General features: G+C 58.8%; 1 protein-coding gene across 1 annotated transcript; it reads right to left on the reverse strand.

The window, feature by feature from the left end:
• Positions 1-3,905: 3,905 nt before the first annotated feature.
• Positions 3,906-6,339, reverse strand: LOC135330161 (uncharacterized). The gene is made up of 3 exons (XM_064521804.1): positions 6,256-6,339; positions 4,758-5,706; positions 3,906-3,961 (listed from the first exon to the last, which is right to left on the reverse strand). Exons 1-3 carry the CDS (start codon positions 6,331-6,333, stop codon positions 3,906-3,908), a joined length of 1,083 nt encoding a protein of 360 aa, XP_064377874.1. The 5' UTR covers positions 6,334-6,339.
• Positions 6,340-24,978: the final 18,639 nt, after the last annotated feature.

Genomic DNA, 24,978 nt, shown 5'->3' on the forward strand with positions numbered 1-24,978 from the left:
AGCATGAGCAGGGTAGGAGGGATCAGGAAAGAGACAAAGACACTTCAGAGCTTCCTCAGCCCATAGGGTAGCTTCTTCAGCCTCTGAGGTTTAGAGTAATTCCTGGCTCAGCACTTAGCACAGCTCTGAATTTTACCCAAAGGACAGATTTCGCTACTTGAGAAAAAGCCTGGGGCCTACAGCTTCAGTCTTGGTGTCATCTATTGTTACTGTATGCAAGTGAGGAGCTATTTATGGGGCCATTTGAGAAGATGTCCCATTTCTCCACTAACATTTACTTTTCCTTTTCTGCATCCAGTGTTGCAGTTCTAAGGAGCTCGCCAGAAAGTTTGCATCTACCTATGGTTTCTTTCCTTTGGAAATTCACTGTGATTGCAAAACGAGGTTGTTGTCAGGAGAGCCACAAAACTGTGCTTGTGCAAATAGAAAGTGAGTTTGAATAGCTGATACCAAAAGTCTTTCCCATCATTGTGAAGTCCTAACAAATACCACAGCCACAGTGCAGGGCAGAGGAGGGTGGGGAGAAGGCAAGAGAACCACCCCCCACCCCCCCACCCAAGCAGAAGAGGCATGCAAGTCAAGCAGGAAGAAGTGCAGGAAATCTCCACACCAAAAACTTTTGTCTTGGTGTTTCACAGTTAGCAAATCTCTGCTCCACTGTAAGCAGTCTCCTCAGGGTTAGGCAGTCCTAAGGAGCGCCTTGGCTAACTTTGCCTCCGAGTAGTATCTGTATTGGCAACAGTGTATTGAGGCCTGGAAGGAAAAAGGGACTTCCTCTATTTCCCTAGCAGAGAGGCCATGGCATTGGCATATCCCCAAAGAACTGAAGCAGGAGAAATTTTGACTCTCCTTGATGATGATGGTGAGCCCTCCCATTTCTTCTCCAGGCTGCTCAGTGTATCTGGGCAAGCAGAGGCTGAAAAAGCAGGGACTTTTCCTACTCCTTTCTACTGCTTTTACCTTTTGCCCCAGCTTGCTCCGGTAGAAGACAGGGTTGGAGCCAGGCAGCAAAGGGAGTTTGACCCCAAGCGGCATATCCAGCAGCTCAGGACATCCTGCTCCGAGTTGCTGTCTTCTGCGCCCGGGCTAGAAAGACAGAGACGCTCATGGGCATTCGGGCCACCATCTCAAGAGCCTTCTTGCAGAGCGCTTACCGGAAATGCTCTTTAAAGAGCCCAGACAAGGAGAGTGCAAAGAGTGGCCTATTCCACAGCAGCTCTTTGCTTCATCGCCTCCTTCCCCACAGCTCCAACGCCTGTAAACCAACCCCCTGGGGTCCTTGCACAGCACCCCTCCCACCTGCTGAGCTCGAATCCAGCACGGGCAGAGAGACAGGAGCCCCTGGGAGCCTGCACTGGCATCCCTCTAGGCCTACCACTCTCACTTCCCTCCGCACTGCCCCAGGCCCCAGAGCAGCCCGCGCGGTCGCCGGCTCCCAAGCTGAGCCCTCTCCATCCGTCCAGCACGCACCTCGCCCCTCTTCTCCTCTGCACTCAGCAGTCCGTCTGCGTCTCGCAGCCCTGCAGCCAGGTAACGCTCCATGGCTCCTCTCGAGAGCCCTCCTGCAGCTGCGACCCTCCACCGGCACCTCTCGCTCCAGCGGCACCCAGCTCCGGTCGCCCCAGCCGGTCTCCCGGCGAGCGGCACGCCCAGAACAATCGCGCATTGTTGCATTGCTGCTTTCCCGCGCCACCGCCCCGCTGCTGCCGGGCCAGCCCGGGGCCGGCCTGCAGCCCTGGCCTGCCCTCGGCTTGCAGGAGAGTTCAAGAGCAAGGCTGACCCAGTCCTTGAGGAGGCTGTGGCAGGCCCTGCGCAGAGCTCTTGACCTTTCCTAAGCACCAAGCAGAGCACCCAAGCTGCTAATCCCCAACCACAGACGTGCCCAGGCAGCGCTGCCAACCAGGCAGCCTGGGGGGTGCCGAACGGTGAAGGCGGAGCCCCAGCATCCCCCCAAAACCACACAAAACTGGAAGGAGACTCAGCCACAGCTGCTGGGAACTCTTCTGCTCAGTAAGGGGAAGGACATCCGCCTTCTGAGAAGAGCAGCCAAAACTAGAGGCCCGTGCAGGCCCGCATGGTGCTGGCGACCTTAGACCTGCCAGGTCATGGCCCAAAGTGGCTCTCAGGATGTGAGCTTCCACTGCACTGGCGGTGCTGCTCTCTACCTGAGGAAGGTCTCTCTGAGCATGGCTGGGCTTTCTCCTTTGAGCAGGAGATGCCGTGATGCTGTCTGTCGGCGGTCATCACCTTCTCCGAGTGTGCCGGGACAGCCTTTCAGCAGGGCAGGCTCACAGGTCGCGTTCCTTCCACGCCAATGTGCCAGGAAGGCAGTGCAGCACTCACTGCTGCCCTACCTGCCTGTGGCTGGCTGAGCAAGGGCTTTCAGAAGCATCCACCCCATGGACATGGGGTGCTGGTGAACGGGAAGGTCTGGCAAAGTGGCAGTGTGCGTGTGCCAGGAGGATGTCTCTAGCAAGGCTGCAGGTGGAAATGGCAGCTGGAGCCGTTCCCTTCCAGAGGTCTCCCTGGCACAAAGCAAAGGGCGCAGGAGCAGCAGCACTGGGGGTCAAGGGGGAGCTCCAGCTGGCTTGGCTCCGCAAAGAGCTTGCCCCCAGCTTCTGCAGGCAGGGCACAGAGGCTGTGCTGAGCACCGCCACCGCCTCAGCCGCACACGAGCCGAGCTGCTGTCAGCTTGAGTCACCAGGCAAAGGGCTGGCCCTGTGCGGGCACGCAGCACAGCAGGTTGAAGAAGCTGCTTTGGGGAAGGTGCAGTCCCTGCCCACCTGCCGGCTGCAGAACCCAGCACCTGCCATCTGGCAGCACCGCTGCCCCGACACCCTCTCTCCGGGACAACAGCAGCCCACTGCAGCCTGACACTTCCCAGCCACGGCTGCACCCGCTCTCGAGGCCGACTCCTCCAGCCCCAAGCACATCCCCTGCTGACGGCTGCTGGACGGGTCTCGCTTGCCCAGCAAGCTGCCCCCTGTGCCAGGCTGGCTGAAAGGTTCCCTTGCTGGCAGAGATGAATTCCCACCCCTAGGGGAAGGACACTAGAGCCAAGGAGAGACAGAGCGAGAGATTTCCCCGGTGCCATAGGGTGTCTCCCTGCCTCTGAGAAAAACCAACCCAAACCAAGCAGCGCAGGGCCCCTGCCTAGCAAACTGCTTGAGGTGAGCCGAGTATTTTCCTGCTCTGGAAACGTGCTGGATTTCATGCAGCAGTGCCCCTGCGAGGCATAGCCCAGCCGTTGGGAAGGGGCTGCACCGAAAGGTGCACGGAGGGTTCTGGGTGGCTCCGAAGCAACCCCAGGGCTCGTGCTGCAGTGGATTTACAGCAGGCATTCGACTGCTGGCCATGGAAATGTTTGCGGCGGCCTCTGAAGCACAGCAGTCTTCCCTCCACTGACACCCTAACATAGGGGCGGGAGCTGAGCTCGGTAACACAGGTGTGAGGGCAAGTGCTGGGAGCCCCCTTGCCTTCCCTGATGACGCCTTGATAGCCCAGGCCTTCCCAATCCCCTGCCCCGAGAAAACAGGCTGTGGAGCCCTTCCCTCAGGCAGGCGGGCTGGACAGAAACTCGGGCTCCTCTGCCTTGCTAGCCGGGCAGAAGGTGTTGGCCAGCTCTCGGAGGAGTTGCTGGTGACGAAGAGGAAATCGCAAGAGCAGCAAAAGAATACCAGGACGTAAAAGCAGCACTTGGAAGTAAAGTCTTTATTCTGTGCTGGGGGCGGGGGGGGGTGGGGGATAAGAGGAGGAGGGGGGCTCCCCTCCCCGGGGGCTCTCTGGTTCTGGGCAGCAGCTGTGCTGGAAGATGCTTAGAGGATCCCAGCTGGAGGGGCTGTGCCACGCGGTGAGGCCTGTTCTCTGCTGACACGCGAGTCGGCACTGTCAGCAGCCCCTGCGGCTCAGAGAGAGCCAGGGAAGGACAGGGGCATGCGCGTCACAGAGTGTCGAGCCTTCCCTGGCCCGGCAATGGCAGCGGGAGTGAGGTGCAGCACAGCCCTCTGCGATGTGCTTCCTGCATGTTCTTCTCCCCACGGATTGTTCAAGAGTCTGAGCAAGCTCCCTGCCTTCTCTTGCTGACCGTCACTTCCGAGCACCGGTGTCAGAAGATGATCTGAAGCCTGGCGCCACGCACCTCCTCAGCTCACCCCCCAGCAGCCACCCAGCTAATGCCCTCCCTCAGCACGCGCATTACTCCGGCGTGGCCCTCACAAGCTTTCCACGCATGCGTCTCTGCCGGGCTCCTCTCTGGGAAGGGGGCTTTGGAGCTGTTGGAGGGACGGGCTGCCTGGAATACTGCTGGCCCGTGGAGGGGAAGGTGTCTCGCGTGCTCCCTGGCCTCGCTTTAGCTTGGGTTTCTGGCACTGGAGCGCAAGGTCTTGATGGGGGTGCCGAGGGGTAATAGAGGGGCTTCTGCACGCCTTCTGCTGTGCTCTGAGCATCTTGCTGAGAGCTTTGGAGGACAGAGGGGAGGAGATGAGGTGACAGCTCCTCTGCAGACTGTGCTTCTGCCTCTGAAGGCATGACCATTCCGGGGACCATGATAGGTGGGAGCTTCATGCTTGGTTGACGCTTGTCTAATATTTTAGCGGGGATTTTCTTTTCTGCTGGCCTTAGAAAGCCCTGGCCCGGAGAGCTCTCCTTCCCATCTCTTGGTCTGCGCTGTTTTGCAACCCGCCTTCCACAATGGACTCCTGAAGCCACTGTAGTCAGAGGGGGACCACACCGCTCTAATAGCTGCTCCACTAGCCCACTCTCCTCCGTGCTTTCTTCTGAAGAGTCCTCAAAGGAGCTTGCCTTTGCATGCATTTCTTTTTCTAACTTCCCCTCCTCCTCCTTCTTCAGGGTGTCAAGAGCATCACGGACAATCCTTTCAGCATACGCTTTTAATTCTGCGTGGAGATGCTGAACTTTGCAAATGGCGTTTTGGATGCTACGCCTTGCAAGCGTGCTACTCTCTGGGGATACAGCCGCAAGATTTTGCAAAGGCTGCACCGGGGGCAACCTTGTGGCTTCTGACAGCCAATGTTCAGATTCACGAGATGATCCTTCCCCTTCTTTTGTGACCTGGGTGGAGACAGGCATCTGGGGTGGCTGCGGTTGTCTCTCAGCAATCGTTTCAAGGGGCAGCTTCAGGACTTCAGAAAATTTACACTGGAAGTGCCGTTCAAATTGAGAAGCCACGAATGATTGCAAGGTGACTCCAACACTCACAACTGCATCTGTGGGGATTTGGTCAAGAGAAGGCAGAGGAGATGCTCCATCATAGCCTGCTCCCTCAGCTTGCCTCGCTCCGCTTCCTCCCGCTTCGGCAGCTCGCGTGGCTCCTCCGGCAACAAGCTGCTGCCTCCGCCTGGCCAACAGCCTGGGCTCAGAGGCGTCTGACGGGCTGCATAGCAAACGCTTCCCTAAGCGATCCCAAAGGGTTGCTGCAATCTCTCTGGCCACCTGTCCGATTTCCTGCTGGAGATCTGGAGGCGATGTCTCTGAAGGCTCTGCCCTTCTCGCACTAGCCAGTATCCTTCCGCTGATGGCCAGGGGAGCCCTCCTTAAAACGTGGACCACCGGATGCAGCTCTTTCACCCTCTGCAGCACTTCCTCAACCACGCTCTCAGCCAGCTCTTGCAGCTCCTGGGCTTCTGTCGGCGTAGTGCACACCAGCGTAGTCTGGACTTCGTGATGCACTTCTCCCGTTAAAGGCTTCTGTAACAGAAACCAGCAGGAACTGATGAGGGAATGGTGAAGAAAAGGGTAGAGGAGAGGGAGGAGGGTAAGTTGTTGGGCTGGACTCTTTGCGCTCTTCTGCCGTGGGTGCTGCCTGCTCTCACGACACCTCTGCCTCTTCTCTGAGGCTCACTTGCACCTTTTCCAGTGCGCATGTGAAGAAGGCTAGTTTTGAAACCAAGAGAAGAGCAAAGCAGTCCTTGTTCCTGGAGCACCCAGCTGCTCCTGTACTTTCCCTGCCAGGCTGTTGCACCGGATGGAGCCAGGCAGCATTTCCCACGCCCCGCTAATGAGACTCGGGCAACAGCAGGCTCTCCTCTAAGCTAACCTTGGAGCTCCTGCAGGAGGGAACTAACCCACGGGTGGCTAAGCACTGGCACTATCGGCTTCAGGGACGCTGCATGTCTGGCTGCTCGCCACACGAGAAACAAGCAACAGGGACCGTGGGGACACGTAGTGCAGCTAAGGGATTGATGCTGAGTAGGGGAGTCTGAGAGCACAAGAGCCCACCAAGAGTGCCGGGCACACCTGGTCCTGCTCAGCCTGCTGGGGGAGGCGTTTGTCTGCTTCAGGAGCCTCAGGCTTCTCCATGCTCTCCGCAATCATGGCGAGATACCTTTGAAGAGAAATACAGATGGCTGAAACAGAGCGCCTGCAGCTCTCTTGCCCAGACCACTCCCTGCTCAGCCACTGCCCTCGTCCCGCTCTGGGCTTCCTGGCTCCAGCGCCCCAAACAGCTTCCAGCTGCCTTTGCCAGGCTCCAAACACTGATTGCACCACTCTAGGCACAACCAGCATCTGCTCACGCAGCAATTTGGCGGTCTTCCGTGGAACGCAAGGCTCCAGCCGGCACCTCGCTGAAGAGCCACGGTCCCGCTCCTAGCGCAAGCGTTCCTTGTCCTGTCTCTTACCTGGCCCTCACGTCCCGCTCTGCAGCTCTCCAACTCTCTCGTTGCTCCCACAGCAGCCGCTCTCGCAGGCGAGAAATGTCCATCCCCTGTGGCAGTTCGGGGGCACTCTTCAATTTTGCCAGTTGTTCTCGAAGCCTTTTCTGAAAGTTGACACCGGCTCTCAGCTCCCCTCTGCCACAACACGCTCTCACGCACCTGCGTGTGGAGGCTTCACCCTGGCCCAGAGCAGCGCTGTGCTTCAGCCACGCACCCGGGGCGGGAGAGAAGGGCTTGCCTCAGCACTTGCGGCGGGCCCTCGGGCCTGCCTGTGCCCAGCCCCGCGCCCTGCACTAGCTCAGCACGGAGCTGCGCAGTCGTTTCCATGCCACAAGGCCTGGCACGCCAGCGCAGCCTTCCCCGCTTCTTCAGGTCAGGCCTTGCTGAGAGAAAAGAAGTGAGGCCCCGACCCTCTGCACCGGGAAGCGTGCCTGTGAGCCCTGAGCTGTACGTACTTGTTCTCGACGGTACGTTTTGTCCGCCTCTGTCCTGAGCGTGGCCAGATACTGCCTGTAGTCGTTGAACTCCCGCAGAGTGCACACGACCTGCGGTGGGACGAGGGCAGAAATCACCCAACGCTTGTCACGCTCGCTACGCAGCCTGCCTTGCCAGCAAGAGCGCTAACGCAGCGGGAGCTGCTCCCCTGCACCCCCTGCCCTGCGCAGCGGCTGGGGGCTCTGCTCCCACCCCCGCAGCGGGCAGCAGCGCTCCTCGCTCCGCCGCCGGGCCACGCACCCGCTGCTCCGTCGGCGCCCAGGCAGCGCGGCACGGCCCTGGCAGAGCAGGCGTGGGACTTCCCCGAGCGGGCTTTGGGCTCCTGCTGCCCCCAGGCAAAGCAGCGCAGCAGCCCCGCGCCCTCCGCCCACAAGAGGCGGCTGCAGCAAGCGCTCTGGCAACCCTGCCTCCTGGAAACTCTTCTTCTCACCCCCATAGCCAACCTACTTTGCCATCCCTGGTGACGTAAGCTCCTCTCTTCAGTCTCCGCAGGTTGTCTTTGCGGTTGTAGTAGGCCTGCAAATGCGGGTCATGCAGACCGTTGTACTCGTTGCTTAGTGAGTGGCAGTGTGGATCGCCCAGATTGAAATAACCAGATGGCTGGTGAAGCTGTAAAACGTACCGTCCACAGCATGAGCAGGGTAGGAGGGATCAGGAAAGAGACAAAGACACTTCAGAGCTTCCTCAGCCCATAGGGTAGCTTCTTCAGCCTCTGAGGTTTAGAGTAATTCCTGGCTCAGCACTTAGCACAGCTCTGAATTTTACCCAAAGGACAGATTTCGCTACTTGAGAAAAAGCCTGGGGCCTACAGCTTCAGTCTTGGTGTCATCTATTGTTACTGTATGCAAGTGAGGAGCTATTTATGGGGCCATTTGAGAAGATGTCCCATTTCTCCACTAACATTTACTTTTCCTTTTCTGCATCCAGTGTTGCAGTTCTAAGGAGCTCGCCAGAAAGTTTGCATCTACCTATGGTTTCTTTCCTTTGGAAATTCACTGTGATTGCAAAACGAGGTTGTCAGGAGAGCCACAAAACTGTGCTTGTGCAAATAGAAAGTGAGTTTGAATAGCTGATACCAAAAGTCTTTCCCATCATTGTGAAGTCCTAACAAATACCACAGCCACACTGCAGGGCAGAGGAGGGTGGGGAGAAGGCAAGAGAACCACCCCCCACCCCCCCACCCAAGCAGAAGAGGCATGCAAGTCAAGCAGGAAGAAGTGCAGGAAATCTCCACACCAAAAACTTTTGTCTTGGTGTTTCACAGTTAGCAAATCTCTGCTCCACTGTAAGCAGTCTCCTCAGGGTTAGGCAGTCCTAAGGAGCGCCTTGGCTAACTTTGCCTCCGAGTAGTATCTGTATTGGCAACAGTGTATTGAGGCCTGGAAGGAAAAAGGGACTTCCTCTATTTCCCTAGCAGAGAGGCCATGGCATTGGCATATCCCCAAAGAACTGAAGCAGGAGAAATTTTGACTCTCCTTGATGATGATGGTGAGCCCTCCCATTTCTTCTCCAGGCTGCTCAGTGTATCTGGGCAAGCAGAGGCTGAAAAAGCAGGGACTTTTCCTACTCCTTTCTACTGCTTTTACCTTTTGCCCCAGCTTGCTCCGGTAGAAGACAGGGTTGGAGCCAGGCAGCAAAGGGAGTTTGACCCCAAGCGGCATATCCAGCAGCTCAGGACATCCTGCTCCGAGTTGCTGTCTTCTGCGCCCGGGCTAGAAAGACAGAGACGCTCATGGGCATTCGGGCCACCATCTCAAGAGCCTTCTTGCAGAGCGCTTACCGGAAATGCTCTTTAAAGAGCCCAGACAAGGAGAGTGCAAAGAGTGGCCTATTCCACAGCAGCTCTTTGCTTCATCGCCTCCTTCCCCACAGCTCCAACGCCTGTAAACCAACCCCCTGGGGTCCTTGCACAGCACCCCTCCCACCTGCTGAGCTCGAATCCAGCACGGGCAGAGAGACAGGAGCCCCTGGGAGCCTGCACTGGCATCCCTCTAGGCCTACCACTCTCACTTCCCTCCACACTGCCCCAGGCCCCAGAGCAGCCCGCGCGGTCGCCGGCTCCCAAGCTGAGCCCTCTCCATCCGTCCAGCACGCACCTCGCCCCTCTTCTCCTCTGCACTCAGCAGTCCGTCTGCGTCTCGCAGCCCTGCAGCCAGGTAACGCTCCATGGCTCCTCTCGAGAGCCCTCCTGCAGCTGCGACCCTCCACCGGCACCTCTCGCTCCAGCGGCACCCAGCTCCGGTCGCCCCAGCCGGTCTCCCGGCGAGCGGCACGCCCAGAACAATCGCGCATTGTTGCATTGCCGCTTTCCCGCGCCACCGCCCCGCTGCTGCCGGGCCAGCCCGGGGCCGGCCTGCAGCCCTGGCCTGCCCTCGGCTTGCAGGAGAGTTCAAGAGCAAGGCCGACCCAGTCCTTGAGGAGGCTGTGGCAGGCCCTGCGCAGAGCTCTTGACCTTTCCTAAGCACCAAGCAGAGCACCCAAGCTGCTAATCCCCAACCACAGACGTGCCCAGGCAGCGCTGCCAACCAGGCAGCCTGGGGGGTGCCGAACGGTGAAGGCGGAGCCCCAGCATCCCCCCAAAACCACACAAAACTGGAAGGAGACTCAGCCACAGCTGCTGGGAACTCTTCTGCTCAGTAAGGGGAAGGACATCCGCCTTCTGAGAAGAGCAGCCAAAACTAGAGGCCCGTGCAGGCCCGCATGGTGCTGGCGACCTTAGACCTGCCAGGTCATGGCCCAAAGTGGCTCTCAGGATGTGAGCTTCCACTGCACTGGCGGTGCTGCTCTCTACCTGAGGAAGGTCTCTCTGAGCATGGCTGGGCTTTCTCCTTTGAGCAGGAGATGCCGTGATGCTGTCTGTCGGCGGTCATCACCTTCTCCGAGTGTGCCGGGACAGCCTTTCAGCAGGGCAGGCTCACAGGTCGCGTTCCTTCCACGCCAATGTGCCAGGAAGGCAGTGCAGCACTCACTGCTGCCCTACCTGCCTGTGGCTGGCTGAGCAAGGGCTTTCAGAAGCATCCACCCCATGGACATGGGGAGCTGGTGAATGGGAAGGTCTGGCAAAGTGGCAGTGTGCGTGTGCCAGGAGGATGTCTCTAGCAAGGCTGCAGGTGGAAGTGGCAGCTGGAGCCGTTCCCTTCCAGAGGTCTCCCTGGCACAAAGCAAAGGGCGCAGGAGCAGCAGCACTGGGGGTCAAGGGGGAGCTCCAGCTGGCTTGGCTCCGCAAAGAGCTTGCCCCCAGCTTCTGCAGGCAGGGCACAGAGGCTGTGCTGAGCACCGCCACCGCCTCAGCCGCACACGAGCCGAGCTGCTGTCAGCTTGAGTCACCAGGCAAAGGGCTGGCCCTGTGCGGGCACGCAGCACAGCAGGTTGAAGAAGCTGCTTTGGGGAAGGTGCAGTCCCTGCCCACCTGCCGGCTGCAGAACCCAGCACCTGCCATCTGGCAGCACCGCTGCCCCGACACCCTCTCTGCGGGACAACAGCAGCCCACTGCAGCCTGACACTTCCCAGCCACGGCTGCACCCGCTCTCGAGGCCGACTCCTCCAGCCCCAAGCACATCCCCTGCTGACGGCTGCTGGACGGGTCTCGCTTGCCCAGCAAGCTGCCCCCTGTGCCAGGCTGGCTGAAAGGTTCCCTTGCTGGCAGAGATGAATTCCCACCCCTAGGGGAAGGACACTAGAGCCAAGGAGAGACAGAGCGAGAGATTTCCCCGGTGCCGTAGGGTGTCTCCCTGCCTCTGAGAAAAACCAACCCAAACCAAGCAGCGCAGGGCCCCTGCCTAGCAAACTCCTTGAGGTGAGCCGAGTATTTTCCTGCTCTGGAAACGTGCTGGATTTCATGCAGCAGTGCCCCTGCGAGGCATAGCCCAGCCGTTGGGAAGGGGCTGCACCGAAAGGTGCACGGAGGGTTCTGGGTGGCTCCGAAGCAACCCCAGGGCTCGTGCTGCAGTGGATTTACAGCAGGCATTCGACTGCTGGCCATGGAAATGTTTGCGGCGGCCTCTGAAGCACAGCAGTCTTCCCTCCACTGACACCCTAACATAGGGGCGGGAGCTGAGCTCGGTAACACAGGTGTGAGGGCAAGTGCTGGGAGCCCCCTTGCCTTCCCTGATGACGCCTTGATAGCCCAGGCCTTCCCAATCCCCTGCCCCGAGAAAACAGGCTGTGGAGCCCTTCCCTCAGGCAGGCGGGCTGGACAGAAACTCGGGCTCCTCTGCCTTGCTAGCCGGGCAGAAGGTGTTGGCCAGCTCTCGGAGGAGTTGCTGGTGACGAAGAGGAAATCGCAAGAGCAGCAAAAGAATACCAGGACGTAAAAGCAGCACTTGGAAGTAAAGTCTTCCCTCCACTGACACCCTAACGTAGGGGCAGGGGCTGAGCTTGGTAACACAGGTGTGAGGGCAAGTGCTGGGAGCCCCCTTGCCTTCCCTGATGACGCCTTCCCAGTCCCCCGCCCCCCGCCCTGAGAAAACAGGCTGTGGAGCCCTTCCCTCAGGCAGGCGGGTTGGACAGAAACTCGGGCTCCTCTGCCTTGCTAGCCGGGCAGAAGGTGTCGGCCAGCTCTCGGAGGAGTTGCTGGTGACGAAGAGGAAATCGCAAGAGCAGCAATAGAATACCAGGACGTAAAAGCAGCGCTTGGAAGTAAAGTCTTTATTCTGTGCTGGGGGCGGGGGGGGTGGGGGATAAGAGGAGGAGGGGGCTCCCCTCCCCGGGGGCTCTCTGGCTCTGGGCAGCAGCTGTGCTGGAAGATGCTTAGAGGATCCCAGCTGGAGGGGCTGTGCCACGCGGTGAGGCCTGTTCTCTGCTGACACGCGAGTCGGCACCGTCAGCAGCCCCTGCGGCTCAGAGAGAGCCAGGGAAGGACAGGGGCATACGTGCCACAGAGTGCCGAGCCTTCCCTGGCCCGGCAAAGGCAGCAGGAGTGAGGTGCAGCACAGCCCTCTGCGATGTGCTTCCTGCATGTTCTTCTCCCCACGGATTGTTCAAGAGTCTGAGCAATCTCCCTGCCTTCTCTTGCTGACCGTCACTTCCGAGCACCGGTGTCAGAAGATGATCTGAAGCCTGGCGCCACGCACCTCCTCAGCTCACCCCCCAGCAGCCACCCAGCTAATGCCCTCCCTCAGCATGCGCATTACTCCGGCGTGGCCCTCACAAGCTTTCCACGCATGCGTCTCTGCCGGGCTCCTCTCTGGGAAGGGGGCTTTGGAGCTGTTGGAGGGACGGGCTGCCTGGAATACTGCTGGCCCGTGGAGGGGAAGGTGTCTCGCGTGCTCCCTGGCCTCGCTTTAGCTTGGGTTTCTGGCACTGGAGCGCAAGGTCTTGATGGGGGTGCCGAGGGGTAATAGAGGGGCTTCTGCACGCCTTCTGCTGTGCTCTGAGCATCTTGCTGAGAGCCTTGGAGGACAGAGGGGAGGAGATGAGGTGACAGCTCCTCTGCAGACTGTGCTTCTGCCTCTGAAGGCATGACCATTCCGGGGACCATGATAGGTGGGAGCTTCATGCTTGGTTGAGGCGTGTCTAATATTTTAGCGGGGATTTTCTTTTCCGCTGGCCTTAGAAAGCCCTGGCCCGGAGAGCTCTCCTTCCCATCTCTTGGTCTGCGCTGTTTTGCGACCCGCCTTCCACAACGGACTCCTGAAGCCACTGTAGTCAGAGGGGGACCACACCGCTCTAATAGCTGCTCCACTAGCCCACTCTCCTCCGTGCTTTCTTCTGAAGAGTCCTCAAAGGAGCTTGCCTTTGCATGCATTTCTTTTTCTAACTTCTCCTCCTCCTCCTTCTTCAGGGTGTCAAGAGCATCACGGACAATCCTTTCAGCATACGCTTTTAATTCTGCGTGGAGATGCTGAACTTTGCAAATGGCATTTTGGATGCTATGCCTTGCAAGCGTGCTACTCTCTGGGGATACAGCCGCAAGATTTTGCAAAGGCTGCACCGGGGGCAACCTTGTGGCTTCTGACAGCCAATGTTCAGATTCACGAGATGATCCTTCCCCTTCTTTTGTGACCTGGGTGGAGACAGGCATCTGGGGTGGCTGCGGTTGTCTCTCAGCAATCGTTTCAAGGGGCAGCTTCAGGACTTCAGAAAATTTACACTGGAAGTGCCGTTCAAATTGAGAAGCCACGAATGATTGCAAGGTGGCTCCAACACTCACAACTGCATCTGTGGGGATTTGGTCAAGAGAAGGCAGAGGAGATGCTCCATCATAGCCTGCTCCCTCAGCTTGCCTCGCTCCGCTTCCTCCCGCTTCGGCAGCTCGCGTGGCTCCTCCGGCAACAAGCTGCTGCCTCCGCCTGGCCAACAGCCTGGGCTCAGAGGCGTCTGACGGGCTGCATAGCAAACGCTTCCCTAAGCGATCCCAAAGGGTTGCTGCAATCTCTCTGGCCGCCTGTCCGATTTCCTGCTGGAGATCTGGAGGCGATGTCTCTGAAGGCTCTGCCCTTCTCGCACTAGCCAGTATCCTTCCGCTGATGGCCAGGGGAGCCCTCCTTAAAACGTGGACCGCCGGATGCAGCTCTTTCACCCTCTGCAGCACTTCCTCAACCACGCTCTCAGCCAGCTCTTGCAGCTCCTGGGCTTCTGTCGGCGTAGTGCACACCAGCGTAGTCTGGACTTCGTGATGCACTTCTCCCGTTAAAGGCTTCTGTAACAGAAACCAGCAGGAACTGATGAGGGAACGGTGAAGAAAAGGGTAGAGGAGAGGGAGGAGGGTAAGTTGTTGGGCTGGACTCTTTGCGCTCTTCTGCCGTGGGTGCTGCCTGCTCTCACGACACCTCTGCCTCTTCTCTGAGGCTCACTTGCACCTTTTCCAGTGCGCATGTGAAGAAGGCTAGTTTTGAGACCAAGAGAATAGAAAAGCAGTCCTTGTTCCTGGAGCACCCAGCTGCTCCTGTACTTTCCCTGCCAGGCTGTTGCACCGAATGGAGCCAGGCAGCATTTCCCACGCCCCGCTAATGAGACTCGGGCAACAGCAGGCTCTCCTCTAAGCTAACCTTGGAGCTCCTGCAGGAGGGAACTAACCCACGGGTGGCTAAGCACTGGCACTATCGGCCTCAGGGACGCTGCATGTCTGGCTGCTCGCCACACGAGAAACAAGCAACGGGGACCGTGGGGACACGTAGTGCAGCTAAGGGATTGATGCTGAGTAGGGGAGTCTGAGAGCACAAGAGCCCACCAAGAGTGCCGGGCACACCTGGTCCTGCTCAGCCTGCTGGGGGAGGCGTTTGTCTGCTTCAGGAGCCTCAGGCTTCTCCATGCTCTCCGCAATCATGGCGAGATACCTTTGAAGAGAAACAGAGATGGCTGAAACAGAGCGCCTGCAGCTCTCTTGCCCAGACCACTCCCTGCTCAGCCACTGCCCTCGTCCCGCTCTGGGCTTCCTGGCTCCAGCGCCCCAAACAGCTTCCAGCTGCCTTTGCCAGGCTCCAAACACTGATTGCACCACTCTAGGCACAACCAGCATCTGCTCACGCAGCAATTTGGCGGTCTTCCGTGGAACGCAAGGCTCCAGCCGGCACCTCGCTGAAGGGCCACGGTCCCGCTCCTAGCGCAAGCGTTCCTTGGCCTGTCTCTTACCTGGCCCTCACGTCCCGCTCTGCAGCTCTCCAACTCTCTCGTTGCTCCCACAGCAGCCGCTCTCGCAGGCGAGAAATGTCCATCCCCTGTGGCAGTTCGGGGGCACTCTTCAATTTTGCTAGTTGTTCTCGAAGCCTTTTCTGAAAGTTGACACCGGCTCTCAGCTCCCCTCTGCCACAACACGCTCTCATGCACCTGCGTGTGGAGGCTTCACCCTGGCCCAGAGCAGCACTGTGCTTCAGCCACGCACCCGGGGCGGGAGAGAAGGGCTTGCCTCAGCACTCGCGGCAGGCCCTCGGGCCTGCCTGTGCCCAGCCCCGCGCCCTGCACTAGCTCAGCACGGAGCTGCGCAGTCGTTTCCATGCCACAAGGCCTGGCACGCCAGCGCAGCCTTCCCCGCTTCTTCAGGTCAGGCCTTGCTGAGAGCAAAGAAGTGAGGCCCCGACCCTCTGCACCGGGAAGCGTGCCTGTGAGCCCTGAGCTGTACGTACTTGTTCTCGACGGTACGTTTTGTCCGCCTCTGTCCTGAGCGTGGCCAGATACTGCCTGTAGTCGTTGAACTCCCGCAGAGTGCACACCACCTGCGGTGGGACGAGGGCAGAAATCACCCAACGCTTGTCACGCTCGCTACGCAGCCTGCCTTGCCAGCAAGAGCGCTAACGCAGCGGGAGCTGCTCCCCTGCACCCCCTGCCCTGCGCAGCGGCTGGGGGCTCTGCTCCCACCCCCGCAGCGGGCAGCAGCGCTCCTCGCTCCGCCGCCGGGCCACGCACCCGCTGCTCCGTCGGCGCCCAGGCAGCGCGGCACGGCCCTGGCAGAGCAGGCGTGGGACTTCCCCGAGCGGGCTTTGGGCTCCTGCTGCCCCCAGGCAAAGCAGCGCAGCAGCCCCGCGCCCTCCGCCCACAAGAGGCGGCTGCAGCAAGCGCTCTGGCAACCCTGCCTCCTGGAAACTCTTCTTCTCACCCCCATAGCCAACCTACTTTGCCATCCCTGGTGACGTAAGCTCCTCTCTTCAGTCTCCGCAGGTTGTCTTTGCGGTTGTAGTAGGCCTGCAAATGCGGGTCATGCAGACCGTTGTACTCGTTGCTTAGTGAGTGGCAGTGTGGATCGCCCAGATTGAAATAACCAGATGGCTGGTGAAGCTGTAAAACGTACCGTCCACAGCATGAGCAGGGTAGGAGGGATCAGGAAAGAGACAAAGACACTTCAGAGCTTCCTCAGCCCATAGGGTAGCTTCTTCAGCCTCTGAGGTTTAGAGTAATTCCTGGCTCAGCACTTAGCACAGCTCTGAATTTTACCCAAAGGACAGATTTCGCTACTTGAGAAAAAGCCTGGGGCCTGCAGCTTCAGTCTTGGGGTCATCTACTGTTACTGTATGCAAGTGAGGAGCTATTTATGGGGCCATTTGAGAAGATGTCCCATTTCTCCACTAACATTTACTTTTCCTTTTCTGCATCCAGTTTTGCAGTTCTAAGGAGCTCGCCAGAAAGTTTGCATCTACCTATGGTTTCTTTCCTTTGGAAATTCACTGTGATTGCAAAACGAGGTTGTTGTCAGGAGAGCCACAAAACTGTGCTTGTGCAAATAGAAAGTGAGTTTGAATAGCTGATACCAAAAGTCTTTCCCATCATTGTGAAGTCCTAACAAATACCACAGCCACAGTGCAGGGCAGAGGAGGGTGGGGAGAAGGCAAGAGAACCACCCCCCACCCCCCCACCCAAGCAGAAGAGGCATGCAAGTCAAGCAGGAAGAAGTGCAGGAAATCTCCACACCAAAAACTTTTGTCTTGGTGTTTCACAGTTAGCAAATCTCTGCTCCACTGTAAGCAGTCTCCTCAGGGTTAGGCAGTCCTAAGGAGCGCCTTGGCTAACTTTGCCTCCGAGTAGTATCTGTATTGGCAACAGTGTATTGAGGCCTGGAAGGAAAAAGGGACTTCCTCTATTTCCCTAGCAGAGAGGCCATGGCATTGGCATATCCCCAAAGAACTGAAGCAGGAGAAATTTTGACTCTCCTTGATGATGATGGTGAGCCCTCCCATTTCTTCTCCAGGCTGCTCAGTGTATCTGGGCAAGCAGAGGCTGAAAAAGCAGGGACTTTTCCTACTCCTTTCTACTGCTTTTACCTTTTGCCCCAGCTTGCTCCGGTAGAACACAGGGTTGGAGCCAGGCAGCAAAGGGAGTTTGACCCCAAGCGGCATATCCAGCAGCTCAGGACATCCTGCTCCGCGTTGCTGTCTTCTGCGCCCGGGCTAGAAAGACAGAGACGCTCATGGGCATTCGGGCCACCATCTCAAGAGCCTTCTTGCAGAGCGCTTACCGGAAATGCTCTTTAAAGAGCCCAGACAAGGAGAGTGCAAAGAGTGGCCTATTCCACAGCAGCTCTTTGCTTCATCGCCTCCTTCCCCACAGCTCCAACGCCTGTAAACCAACCCCCTGGGGTCCTTGCACAGCACCCCTCCCACCTGCTGAGCTCGAATCCAGCACGGGCAGAGAGACAGGAGCCCCTGGGAGCCTGCACTGGCATCCCTCTAGGCCTACCACTCTCACTTCCCTCCACACTGCCCCAGGCCCCAGAGCAGCCCGCGCGGTCGCCGGCTCCCAAGCTGAGCCCTCTCCATCCGTCCAGCACGCACCTCGCCCCTCTTCTCCTCTGCACTCAGCAGTCCGTCTGCGTCTCGCAGCCCTGCAGCCAGGTAATGCTCCATGGCTCCTCTCGAGAGCCCTCCTGCAGCTGCGACCCTCCACCGGCACCTCTCGCTCCAGCGGCACCCAGCTCCGGTCGCCCCAGCCGGTCTCCCGGCGAGCGGCACGCCCAGAACAATCGCGCATTGTTGCATTGCCGCTTTCCCGCGCCACCGCCCCGCTGCTGCCGGGCCAGCCCGGGGCCGGCCTGCAGCCCTGGCCTGCCCTCGGCTTGCAGGAGAGTTCAAGAGCAAGGCCGACCCAGTCCTTGAGGAGGCTGTGGCAGGCCCTGCGCAGAGCTCTTGACCTTTCCTAAGCACCAAGCAGAGCACCCAAGCTGCTAATCCCCAACCACAGACGTGCCCAGGCAGCGCTGCCAACCAGGCAGCCTGGGGGGTGCCGAACGGTGAAGGCGGAGCCCCAGCATCCCCCCAAAACCACACAAAACTGGAAGGAGACTCAGCCACAGCTGCTGGGAACTCTTCTGCTCAGTAAGGGGAAGGACATCCACCTTCTGAGAAGAGCAGCCAAAACTAGAGGCCCGTGCAGGCCCGCATGGTGCTGGCGACCTTAGACCTGCCAGGTCATGGCCCAAAGTGGCTCTCAGGATGTGAGCTTCCACTGCACTGGCGGTGCTGCTCTCTACCTGAGGAAGGTCTCTCTGAGCATGGCTGGGCTTTCTCCTTTGAGCAGGAGATGCCGTGATGCTGTCTGTCGGCGGTCATCACCTTCTCCGAGTGTGCCGGGACAGCCTTTCAGCAGGGCAGGCTCACAGGTCGCGTTCCTTCCACGCCAATGTGCCAGGAAGGCAGTGCAGCACTCACTGCTGCCCTACCTGCCTGTGGCTGGCTGAGCAAGGGCTTTCAGAAGCATCCACCCCATGGACATGGGGTGCTGGTGAACGGGAAGGTCTGGCAAAGTGGCAGTGTGCGTGTGCCAGGAGGATGTCTCTAGCAAGGCTGCAGGTGGAAGTGGCAGCTGGAGCCGTTCCCTTCCAGAGGTCTCCCTGGCACAAAGCAAAGGGCGCAGGAGCAGCAGCACTGGGGGTCAAGGGGGAGCTCCAGCTGGCTTGGCTCCGCAAAGAGCTTGCCCCCAGCTTCTGCAGGCAGGGCACAGAGGCTGTGCTGAGCACCGCCACCGCCTCAGCCGCACACGAGCCGAGCTGCTGTCAGCTTGAGTCACCAGGCAAAGGGCTGGCCCTGTGCGGGCACGCAGCACAGCAGGTTGAAGAAGCTGCTTTGGGGAAGGTGCAGTCCCTGCCCACCCGCCGGCTGCAGAACCCAGCACCCGCCATCTGGCAGCACCGCTGCCCCGACACCCTCTCTGCGGGACAAGAGCAGCCCACGGCAGCCTGACACTTCCCAGCCACGGCTGCACCCGCTCTCAAGGCCGACTCCTCCAGCCCCAAGCACATCCCCTGCTGACGGCTGCTGGACGGGTCTCGCTTGCCCAGCAAGCTGCCCCCTGTGCCAGGCTGGCTGAAAGGTTCCCTTGCTGGCAGAGATGAATTCCCACCCCTAGGGGAAGGACACTAGAGCCAAGGAGAGACAGAGCGAGAGATTTCCCCGGTGCCGTAGGGTGTCTCCCTGCCTCTGAGAAAAACCAACCCAAACCAAGCAGCGCGGTCCCCCTGCCTAGCAAACTCCTTGAGGTGAGCCGAGTATTTTCCTGCTCTGGAAACGTGCTGGATTTCATGCAGCAGTGCCCCTGCGAGGCATAGCCCAGCCGTTGGGAAGGGGCTGCACCGAAAGGTGCACGGAGGGTTCTGGGTGGCTCCGAAGCAACCCCAGGGCTCGTGCTGCAGTGGATTTACAGCAGGCATTCGACTGCTGGCCATGGAAATGTTTGCGGCGGCCTCTGAAGCACAGCAGTCTTCCCTCCACTGACACCCTAACGTAGGGGCAGGGGCTGAGCTTGGTAACACAGGTGTGAGGGCAAGCGCTGGGAGCCCCCTTGCCTTCCCTGATGACGCCTTCCCAGTCCCCCGCCCCCCGCCCTGAGAAAACAGGCTGTGGAGCCCTTCCCTCAGGCAGGCGGGTTGGACAGAAACTCGGGCTCCTCTGCCTTGCTAGCCGGGCAGAAGGTGTCGGCCAGCTCTCGGAGGAGTTGCTGGTGACGAAGAGGAAATCGCAAGAGCAGCAATAGAATACCAGGACGTAAAAGCAGCGCTTGGAAGTAAAGTCTTTATTCTGTGCTGGGGGCGGGGGGGGTGGGGGATAAGAGGAGGAGGGGGGCTCCCCTCCCCGGGGGCTCTCTGGCTCTGGGCAGCAGCTGTGCTGGAAGATGCTTAGAGGATCCCAGCTGGAGGGGCTGTGCCACGCGGTGAGGCCTGTTCTCTGCTGACACGCGAGTCGGCACCGTCAGCAGCCCCTGCGGCTCAGAGAGAGCCAGGGAAGGACAGGGGCATACGTGCCACAGAGTGCCGAGCCTTACCTGGCCCGGCAAAGGCAGCGGGAGTGAGGTGCAGCACAGCCCTCTGCGATGTGCTTCCTGCATGTTCTTCTCCCCACGGATTGTTCAAGAGTCTGAGCAAGCTCCCTGCCTTCTCTTGCTGACCGTCACTTCCGAGCACCGGTGTCAGAAGATGATCTGAAGCCTGGTGCCACGCACCTCCTCAGCTCACCCCCCAGCAGCCACCCAGCTAATGCCCTCCCTCAGCACGCGCATTACTCCGGCATGGCCCTCACAAGCTTTCCACGCATGCGTCTCTGCCGGGCTCCTCTCTGGGAAGGGGGCTTTGGAGCTGTTGGAGGGACGGGCTGCCTGGAATACTGCTGGCCCGTGGAGGGGAAGGTGTCTCGCGTGCTCCCTGGCCTCGCTTTAGCTTGGGTTTCTGGCACTGGAGCGCAAGGTCTTGATGGGGGTGCCGAGGGGTAATAGAGGGGCTTCTGCACGCCTTCTGCTGTGCTCTGAGCATCTTGCTGAGAGCCTTGGAGGACAGAGGGGAGGAGATGAGGTGACAGCTCCTCTGCAGACTGTGCTTCTGCCTCTGAAGGCATGACCATTCCGGGGACCATGATAGGTGGGAGCTTCATGCTTGGTTGAGGCGTGTCTAATATTTTAGCGGGGATTTTCTTTTCTGCTGGCCTTAGAAAGCCCTGGCCCGGAGAGCTCTCCTTCCCATCTCTTGGTCTGCGCTGTTTTGCGACCCGCCTTCCACAACGGACTCCTGAAGCCACTGTAGTCAGAGGGGGACCACACCGCTCTAATAGCTGCTCCACTAGCCCACTCTCCTCCGTGCTTTCTTCTGAAGAGTCCTCAAAGGAGCTTGCCTTTGCATGCATTTCTTTTTCTAACTTCTCCTCCTCCTCCTTCTTCAGGGTGTCAAGAGCATCACGGACAATCCTTTCAGCATACGCTTTTAATTCTGCGTGGAGATGCTGAACTTTGCAAATGGCATTTTGGATGCTATGCCTTGCAAGCGTGCTACTCTCTGGGGATACAGCCGCAAGATTTTGCAAAGGCTGCACCGGGGGCAACCTTGTGGCTTCTGACAGCCAATGTTCAGATTCACGAGATGATCCTTCCCCTTCTTTTGTGACCTGGGTGGAGACAGGCATCTGGGGTGGCTGCGGTTGTCTCTCAGCAATCGTTTCAAGGGGCAGCTTCAGGACTTCAGAAAATTTACACTGGAAGTGCCGTTCAAATTGAGAAGCCACGAATGATTGCAAGGTGGCTCCAACACTCACAACTGCATCTGTGGGGATTTGGTCAAGAGAAGGCAGAGGAGATGCTCCATCATAGCCTGCTCCCTCAGCTTGCCTCGCTCCGCTTCCTCCCGCTTCGGCAGCTCGCGTGGCTCCTCCGGCAACAAGCTGCTGCCTCCGCCTGGCCAACAGCCTGGGCTCAGAGGCGTCTGACGGGCTGCATAGCAAACGCTTCCCTAAGCGATCCCAAAGGGTTGCTGCAATCTCTCTGGCCGCCTGTCCGATTTCCTGCTGGAGATCTGCAGGCGATGTCTCTGAAGGCTCTGCCCTTCTCGCACTAGCCAGTATCCTTCCGCTGATGGCCAGGGGAGCCCTCCTTAAAACGTGGACCGCCGGATGCAGCTCTTTCACCCTCTGCAGCACTTCCTCGACCACGCTCTCAGCCAGCTCTTGCAGCTCCTGGGCTTCTGTCGGCGTAGTGCACACCAGCGTAGTCTGGACTTCGTGATGCACTTCTCCCATTAAAGGCTTCTGTAACAGAAACCAGCAGGAACTGATGAGGGAACGGTGAAGAAAAGGGTAGAGGAGAGGGAGGAGGGTAAGTTGTTGGGCTGGACTCTTTGCGCTCTTCTGCCGTGGGTGCTGCCTGCTCTCACGACACCTCTGCCTCTTCTCTGAGGCTCACTTGCACCTTTTCCAGTGCGCATGTGAAGAAGGCTAGTTTTGAGACCAAGAGAATAGAAAAGCAGTCCTTGTTCCTGGAGCACCCAGCTGCTCCTGTACTTTCCCTGCCAGGCTGTTGCACCGAATGGAGCCAGGCAGCATTTCCCACGCCCCGCTAATGAGACTCGGGCAACAGCAGGCTCTCCTCTAAGCTAACCTTGGAGCTCCTGCAGGAGGGAACTAACCCACGGGTGGCTAAGCACTGGCACTATCGGCCTCAGGGACGCTGCATGTCTGGCTGCTCGCCACACGAGAAACAAGCAACGGGGACCGTGGGGACACGTAGTGCAGCTAAGGGATTGATGCTGAGTAGGGGAGTCTGAGAGCACAAGAGCCCACCAAGAGTGCCGGGCACACCTGGTCCTGCTCAGCCTGCTGGGGGAGGCGTTTGTCTGCTTCAGGAGCCTCAGGCTTCTCCATGCTCTCCGCAATCATGGCGAGATACCTTTGAAGAGAAACAGAGATGGCTGAAACAGAGCGCCTGCAGCTCTCTTGCCCAGACCACTCCCTGCTCAGCCACTGCCCTCGTCCCGCTCTGGGCTTCCTGGCTCCAGCGCCCCAAACAGCTTCCAGCTGCCTTTGCCAGGCTCCAAACACTGATTGCACCACTCTAGGCACAACCAGCATCTGCTCACGCAGCAATTTGGCGGTCTTCCGTGGAACGCAAGGCTCCAGCCGGCACCTCGCTGAAGGGCCACGGTCCCGCTCCTAGCGCAAGCGTTCCTTGGCCTGTCTCTTACCTGGCCCTCACGTCCCGCTCTGCAGCTCTCCAACTCTCTCGTTGCTCCCACAGCAGCCGCTCTCGCAGGCGAGAAATGTCCATCCCCTGTGGCAGTTCGGGGGCACTCTTCAATTTTGCTAGTTGTTCTCGAAGCCTTTTCTGAAAGTTGACACCGGCTCTCAGCTCCCCTCTGCCACAACACGCTCTCATGCACCTGCGTGTGGAGGCTTCACCCTGGCCCAGAGCAGCACTGTGCTTCAGCCACGCACCCGGGGCGGGAGAGAAGGGCTTGCCTCAGCACTCGCGGCAGGCCCTCGGGCCTGCCTGTGCCCAGCCCCGCGCCCTGCACTAGCTCAGCACGGAGCTGCGCAGTCGTTTCCATGCCACAAGGCCTGGCACGCCAGCGCAGCCTTCCCCGCTTCTTCAGGTCAGGCCTTGCTGAGAGCAAAGAAGTGAGGCCCCGACCCTCTGCACCGGGAAGCGTGCCTGTGAGCCCTGAGCTGTACGTACTTGTTCTCGACGGTACGTTTTGTCCGCCTCTGTCCTGAGCGTGGCCAGATACTGCCTGTAGTCGTTGAACTCCCGCAGAGTGCACACCACCTGCGGTGGGACAAGGGCAGAAATCACCCAAGGCTTGTCACGCTCGCTACGCAGCCTGCCTTGCCAGCAAGAGCGCTAACGCAGCGGGAGCTGCTCCCCTGCACCCCCTGCCCTGCGCAGCGGCTGGGGGCTCTGCTCCCACCCCCGCAGCGGGCAGCAGCGCTCCTCGCTCCGCCGCCGGGCCACGCACCCGCTGCTCCGTCGGCGCCCAGGCAGCGCGGCACGGCCCTGGCAGAGCAGGCGTGGGACTTCCCCGAGCGGGCTTTGGGCTCCTGCTGCCCCCAGGCAAAGCAGCGCAGCAGCCCCGCGCCCTCCGCCCACAAGAGGCGGCTGCAGCAAGCGCTCTGGCAACCCTGCCTCCTGGAAACTCTTCTTCTCACCCCCATAGCCAACCTACTTTGCCATCCCTGGTGACGTAACCTCCTCTCTTCAGTCTCCGCAGGTTGTCTTTGCGGTTGTAGTAGGCCTGCAAATGCGGGTCATGCAGACCGTTGTACTCGTTGCTTAGTGAGCGGCAGTGTGGATCGCCCAGATTGAAATAACCAGATGGCTGGTGAAGCTGTAAAACGTACCGTCCACAGCATGAGCAGGGTAGGAGGGATCAGGAAAGAGACAAAGACACTTCAGAGCTTCCTCAGCCCATAGGGTAGCTTCTTCAGCCTCTGAGGTTTAGAGTAATTCCTGGCTCAGCACTTAGCGCAGCTCTGAATTTTACCCAAAGGACAGATTTCGCTACTTGAGAAAAAGCCTGGGGCCTACAGCTTCAGTCTTGGGGTCATCTATTGTTACTGTATGCAAGTGAGGAGCTATTTATGGGGCCATTTGAGAAGATGTCCCATTTCTCCACTAACATTTACTTTTCCTTTTCTGCATCCAGTGTTGCAGTTCTAAGGAGCTCGCCAGAAAGTTTGCATCTACCTATGGTTTCTTTCCTTTGGAAATTCACTGTGATTGCAAAACGAGGTTGTTGTCAGGAGAGCCACAAAACTGTGCTTGTGCAAATAGAAAGTGAGTTTGAATAGCTGATACCAAAAGTCTTTCCCATCATTGTGAAGTCCTAACAAATACCACAGCCACAGTGCAGGGCAGAGGAGGGTGGGGAGAAGGCAAGAGAACCACCCCCCACCCCCCCACCCAAGCAGAAGAGGCATGCAAGTCAAGCAGGAAGAAGTGCAGGAAATCTCCACACCAAAAACTTTTGTCTTGGTGTTTCACAGTTAGCAAATCTCTGCTCCACTGTAAGCAGTCTCCTCAGGGTTAGGCAGTCCTAAGGAGCGCCTTGGCTAACTTTGCCTCCGAGTAGTATCTGTATTGGCAACAGTGTATTGAGGCCTGGAAGGAAAAAGGGACTTCCTCTATTTCCCTAGCAGAGAGGCCATGGCATTGGCATATCCCCAAAGAACTGAAGCAGGAGAAATTTTGACTCTCCTTGATGATGATGGTGAGCCCTCCCATTTCTTCTCCAGGCTGCTCAGTGTATCTGGGCAAGCAGAGGCTGAAAAAGCAGGGACTTTTCCTACTCCTTTCTACTGCTTTTACCTTTTGCCCCAGCTTGCTCCGGTAGAACACAGGGTTGGAGCCAGGCAGCAAAGGGAGTTTGACCCCGAGCGGCATATCCAGCAGCTCAGGACATCCTGCTCCGAGTTGCTGTCTTCTGCGCCCGGGCTAGAAAGACAGAGACGCTCATGGGCATTCGGGCCACCATCTCAAGAGCCTTCTTGCAGAGCGCTTACCGGAAATGCTCTTTAAAGAGCCCAGACAAGGAGAGTGCAAAGAGTGGCCTATTCCACAGCAGCTCTTTGCTTCATCGCCTCCTTCCCCACAGCTCCAACGCCTGTAAACCAACCCCCTGGGGTCCTTGCACAGC

This window comes from Dromaius novaehollandiae, chromosome 16, assembly GCF_036370855.1.
Source record: "Dromaius novaehollandiae isolate bDroNov1 chromosome 16, bDroNov1.hap1, whole genome shotgun sequence".
In the NCBI taxonomy this organism is placed as follows: domain Eukaryota; kingdom Metazoa; phylum Chordata; class Aves; order Casuariiformes; family Dromaiidae; genus Dromaius; species Dromaius novaehollandiae.